Source organism: Austrofundulus limnaeus, unplaced genomic scaffold (genome assembly GCF_001266775.1).
Source record: "Austrofundulus limnaeus strain Quisiro unplaced genomic scaffold, Austrofundulus_limnaeus-1.0 Scaffold1447, whole genome shotgun sequence".
Lineage (NCBI taxonomy): Eukaryota > Metazoa > Chordata > Actinopteri > Cyprinodontiformes > Rivulidae > Austrofundulus > Austrofundulus limnaeus.
In genome coordinates this window covers 44377-50592 of record NW_013953849.1, presented here as the reverse complement: position 1 = coordinate 50592, position 6216 = coordinate 44377, and the positions used below count along the sequence as shown (strand labels likewise).

Below are 6216 nucleotides of genomic sequence, written 5' to 3'. Positions count from 1 at the left end.
CATTAGCACCTCTAGTAATATATTTACTGAGAAAAATGGTGACGTGTTCAATACTTATTTTACCCGCTGTATTTCTCGCTCCATTTGGAGAATTTTTCACTTAATTTGAGTAACATTTCCTGGCTAAAAAGATAAATAATCTTACATGTTCTGATAACAAGATTGTTAATCTTACACATTCTGTTCTTTTTTAGTAAATCAGTCTCAAAAAAGATCAAAAAGACTTTTTGACTGGATAAAATATTTTAAAACCTGGTTAGATGGACAGTTTTTGCAGTGTATGACCATTACGTCTTTGCTTGTTCTTCAAGAAATTATAAATCTAATTTAAAATGTATGCACAGTGACTGTTTGAGGCTTAATTTTCAGTCTATTTATTTTGTAAATGTTCAGCACTTTGTCTGAAAGCGCTTTTTAAATAAAGTTATTGTTATTTATGTCTCCCTTTCATTAACTTGGTGATCAGGGAGTGACAGACACAGATATGTGGTTACCATCGTGGCAATAATGAACTGGAAACAGCTTTAACATCTCTTCTGATCTTGGCTCTTTTCTTATACAACCTACTCACCAAAATTTTTTCTTAGTTTAAATTATTACAGCGTCATGTTGGGCTGCAGTTGCGTAGGCGTCAGGCAAAAATCTTCAGGAGTTTTTTTGTTTTAGTTGTCATTAAAAACTAGCAAATGTCTCATATCTAATTAAAAAAGAAAAATGATGAAGAGATGAACGTAAAGAGCTTTCTACATTCTGTACATACAAAACATGTTATTACTCCAAATCACAGAGGACGTCTCAGCTCACTTTACATTGCAAGGAATGTTTTTTTTTTCTTCTTCTTTTTAGTTTGCAGTGCTTTGGTGGTTAAGGGTGGTACAAAACCACACCACAGAGCAGAGCAGGATTTTCAGTGGCTCTCCAGAGATTGGTGGAATTGTTTCATTTGACAGTGGCCTGACAGGCCACGACCAGGGCGTGTGTGCCTGCATTCATGCTGCTGTCATTTTTTTTTTATTTTTTTTATTTTTTTGCAAAGTCCAAGGCATTTTCTGGGAGTTCTGTGTGAGAGAAATGATGGCGCGTTGTCAGACGACGCTCCACCCAGGGGCTCCCAACGGAATCGCTTATAGGATTCCTGTCTGTGGGAGGGAAGTAGCTACAGCCAGAGCAATGTGGCCGAAATAGTTTCAGTCCACTCGCATCATAAATGGATGACTGATTCATMGCTTTGTGTACCTCTGATCTGGTTTTGTTTGGGTTTTGTTGTAGTTTTAAGCATCTAATCCAGATGAGATTATTTCACTTTATTTGCACATTTTAAGACGATACTTTCACGTCATGCAGCTGCATTGTGAACCTGAGGTACTTTTAATCTGTTATTTTTAAACACCCAGCTGTGATGTTCTATTCTTGTAAAATAAACTTTAAATCTCATKATTTTCCTGGTTAAACAAASAGGTATGTGTTAGCGAACAGTAGTCATTAATAAGAAAATGGACGTACAGTTACTTGTAACATAAAATTGGCTCATTAGGAATACTTTGATCACCCTGAAACTGGCCTTAATTGTGWTGCTTTTATAAGCTGTTGTTGCTGATGCTACTATAAATGACACTGAATTAGTTTTAATAAATGTAATCAGCAATTTTCCATTTGCTTTCTCTGTTCTTGATTAAAAAGAAATACAGTTGCTTCATTTCAAAAATATAATTCATGGTTAGCCTCTTTGATTTTCGTTTTTATTAATTTACTTTTTTATTTATTTATTTATTTTTTTTGGTRCGGGAATTTGCTCTGAATAAAACACAGSCCGAGTTTTACCAATGAAAAATAAACTTTGTGCTTCACTGGGACATCAATATGCAAACTTGTGTCTGCGAACCTGTGCAGGTAAAGCTAACGTGAACGTCCAGTGGGATGAGGATTCRGCGGAGAACTTTCCAACCAAACCAGTGAGGATAGCGTTTGTCCTTGTGATTCATGGACGAGCCTCCCGCCAGTTCCAGCGCCTCTTCAAAGCCATCTACCACACCTCCCACTACTACTACATACACGTCGACCAGGTGAGACTCGAACTGCCGGCCYAATTAAATCTCTTGATATCAGCTGGATTGTTAATCAGTGCCGGATCTTTCTTTTTTTTRCAGCGCTCTAACTTCCTGCACAGGCAGGTGCAGGTCTTGGCTTCCCACTACCCCAATGTGAGGGTGACCCCCTGGCGCATGGCCACCATCTGGGGCGGAGCCAGTTTGCTGACCATGTATCTGCGCAGCATGGCTGACTTGCTGGCCATGAGGGACTGGAACTGGGACTTCTTCATCAATCTCAGCGCCGCAGACTACCCAATCAGGTGACAGAGGATGACCTCGTGTTTCAGTAAAGGGTAGACGGGTAGAGTCTTAAAGGGAGGACAGCTGTGCGAGTTCTTTAAGAAGCAGTCAATAAAAATCCGAAATCTTTACCCAGAACATGGTTTTCCTTACAGGAATGCTGCAAGTACAATACTGTCCTGTTCTCGGCCGATACAGGAGAAATTCGATACACACCAGTCTGAGCTCCTGTGGTTAACTGTGAGCTTTAAATACAGTCGAGCCAAACAGATCAATGATGTAGAACCTCTGCTTTCTCAAACACTATTCATTCAAACGCTTCTTCCCAGCGCCTGTTTCCTTGTGTACACCACATTGAATAGGTTACATGTCGAACTGATTGCAATTTAATTGCCTAAGGTCAATGCCTATTGACTCTCCAGGCCAGTTGTGAACCGTATGGACAAAAGCCATCCTTGCATTCAAAACCGTCCCACTTAGGAGACTGTAAAATGTAATTAAAAGCTGCAAAGTCCACATGAACAAGACGTGAAGTCATGGAAATAGCCTATTGGAGGCAAAACTAGTATGAGTTTATGGTCCTTCTGGGAGTTGAGGGTCTGCTGGGTTTTTGATGTAGCTCTGCAGCAGCCAATTAAAATCTGCCTATTAAAGAGAGAGTTATCTCCTCTGCACAGCCAGATGTCCACCAGTTGAGTTTAGACAAGCTGTAACGGCCACTGGGTGAAAAGGATCTGATGGCTCCACAGCTGGAGCGAAGACGCGGGGGTAAATGRGGACGTGGTTCGTCGTGGTGCCTTCCTCCTTGRGTTTGTCATTTTTACCCTAACAATGAATGATACATAGTCACACGGCTGCCTCTGTTTTTGCACGGCTGCTGTGCACATGCCCAAGTTTGTGTCTCGCAGACGGGATAGCTCAGCGCGTCTCAGCACCTGCTGATGTAAACCCGTGCATATTTATCATGTCTAAATGCCTGTTAGGCTGTCTTTGTGTCTGATTAAAGGTATCTGCGAGTGTGTGTGGACCGAGACGCTGTTTTCTTCCCATCTTTTGCCTCCTCATTTGCATGGGGGTGATGTTGTTGAGAAAAGGGCTGACAGTGGAGGTTTTAAGCCCCGTCTGTTGGGAAACGAAACGATTGATGGAGCAAAAGAGGGAGCCGAGAGGCAGAAATGACAGGGAGAGCCGGAGGAGAACGAATAAGCAGTTAGAGAGGGGAAATGAGAGGGAACTGCGTGTTTTGGATCTGTGCAGTATAAAAATATGGAAATTGCACTCTTGTATCTTTGCTTAGCAAGTGCATTTCCAACCACAGCCTGGATTTAACAGAGCCTGCGAAGTGTGTTTAAAAGAGTTGAACTTGCAAATTTGGTCTTTTTAAAAAGTCAGGTCTGGGTTCAGGCCCCTGCGAGCGCCAGCAACAGTGTTGTTAAAGTGTCCTCACTCAAACATTAACCAGACTTTTTTTAATCTGACAACTCTTTCCCATCTTTAAGAATGAGATCTGGCAACAAATAATCCCTTTTACACTGCAAAAAATGTCCACCAAACCAAGTTTTAAAACCTTATATCAGCCAAAAAGTCTTTTTGATCTTGTTTTGACAGATTTACTAAACAAGAACTGATTGTGTAAGAATAATAATCTTGTTTTCAGAATGTGTAAGATTATTTGTCTTGTTAGTCTGAAAATTTGACTCAAATTAAGTCAAAAATTTCTGCCAATAAAGTAAGAAAATTTAACTTGGTAAGAATCCTGAAATACTTGATTTGGCTCAATTTTTTCTTTTTTCAAGAATCTTACCAAGTAAAATTTTCTTAATCCATTGGCAGAAATTTTTGACTTAATTTGAGTCAAATTTTCAGATAACAAGACAAATAATCTGACACATTCTGAAAACAAGATTATTATTCTTACACAATCAGTTCTTGTTCATTAAATCTGCCTCAAAGCAAGATCAAAAAGACTTTTTGGCTGGATATAAGGTTTTAAAACTTGGTTAGGTGGACAGTTTTTGCAGTGTATTTAAGACTAAACACATCAACGCATTTGTTTTGGGTTAAACGGAAGCCTCGGGCCCGGCTGCAGACACACAACCAGCAGTGATAAGTTTATTAAAAGACTTTTTGACACGTCAACTGCTGGAGTTTGGGATCAAACTGGCATCTTCAAGAGCTCTGCTTAATAACCTCATCCTGATGAACGAACAACCGCCCGACAACCTGTCCTGTTCTATAAATTTACACTGGTTTTGTACACAGAATAGCCCATCGTTGTAAATGTCCTGCGTCGTTGCAGACAGGAATGTGGGGGGCTCCCCTGCTCCYGAATGCCCGAGTATTTCTGTTGTTATCAGTGGAATAGGAGACAAGCATTATTTCCCCTCTAATTCCCTGATAATGTCCGCCCTGCCGCATGGATGGCTGTCAATGGCAGCCCCAGAGCCCCTCGCACCAGCAGAGGTCCACAGGGAGATATATCYTGTGTTTGTGTCGGTCCGAAGAGGCCAGAGGATGAGTTACACACTTTCTTTGTCAGCAAGCCCACCCCTCTCTCTCAGCTTTATCTATAGTCACCTTGCATTTTAGCTCTTTTTAAAAGCCCCTTTCATTGTGTTTAAGTTTCACTTTTCATTATCTTCTTGACTTATCAATGTCACCTATTATTTGTGTTTAAAAGTACCAAAATGGTGTTTGTGGAAAGGTTATGAATAATTATTGCCTTGCATGTGCTAAAAAGCTCTTTATATGACCTCAGCTTGGAAGAATAGTGTTTATATCCGGACCAAATTGTGGAGGTAGAGGCAAATCTGAGTGCTGCCAACATCTAAGGCATTGCCCACATAAAACCTTTTTCTTTCTGTTTATTGTTCTTAAAAGAAAACAAATCTATTTAAATATCATTGTTTCCAAAAATGTCTTTTTCCACATGAATATGAAGAAAAAAGACCCAAAAACGCAGTAGAAAAACCTGCATGTGGTGCCGTAAAGCTGCCATAACAATACACAAAAACAGGAGACAAGTTCTTCTTACAAACCATATTTTATAATTATTTTATCTGCTAAAAGTGTTGTGATTTTCCTACCAGAGGTGTTGCGAGCTACAATTAGTTTTTTGCTACTGCTCTGTGCTTGCAAACAAACACAGGATTTCATACAAAATATCAAATAAGAAAAAAAAAACTGACAGTGGTCTAAAAGTTGATAAAATAGATTTTTTATGAACACTGACTTTTAGCTTCAATTGGACCAGCTGTTATATCATCAATTTAGTCAGAAATGAACTATTTTACAATTCAAAAGAGTTGCTTTAACTTTATCCTTAAAGTGATGTTAGACTGAGTTCACTTCTCTAAAAAAGGTCAACCTTTAGGAGTAAATAGCAAATGAAATGAAAAGTCTAGAACAATTGTGTGTGTGCGTGCGGGTAGGTATTCCCTACGTCGTGGGACAGTTTTTTTTTTGGCATACACACCTACCTGTGGGGATCTAAGTCAACTTATGGGGACCTGAGTCTAGTCCTCATGAGGGGAAATGCCGTTGGAAGTTAAGTTTAGGGCTAAGGTATGATTTGAATTTAGGTTAGTTTTGGGGTCAGCTACGTACCTGTGTGGTTAGCTTTAGGGTTGGTTAGGCTGTAGAAATTAATGGAAGTCAATGCCAGGTCCTCATAAAGATAGTTGCAGCTGACTGTGTGTGTGTGTGTGAGCACCAGTGACTACAGGGCTGACAGTAAGCAAACTGCACCCAGTGGACAGGGTGACCACTCAGGTGGCAAATCTGGAGCTTGACATGAATTCCCCCGGTTTAGTGTCTGTGTGTGCGCATGTGTGTGTGCGCGCGCGCGCGTGTGTGTGTGTGTGTGTGTGTGTGTGTGTGTGTGTGT

At 40.2% G+C, this 6216-nt stretch overlaps 1 protein-coding gene across 1 annotated transcript in view; it reads left to right on the top strand.

Annotated features, from left to right (window-relative positions):
- The window catches only part of LOC106535436 (xylosyltransferase 1), a gene marked incomplete at its 3' end in the record, with an annotated part of 36149 nt that overhangs the window by 20497 nt on the left and 9436 nt on the right, over nucleotides 1-6216 (top strand). Inside the window, 2 exon segments of the mRNA XM_014032435.1 lie at nucleotides 1891-2063; nucleotides 2148-2323. Coding sequence (XP_013887889.1) covers nucleotides 1891-2063; nucleotides 2148-2323 — 349 coding nt within the window.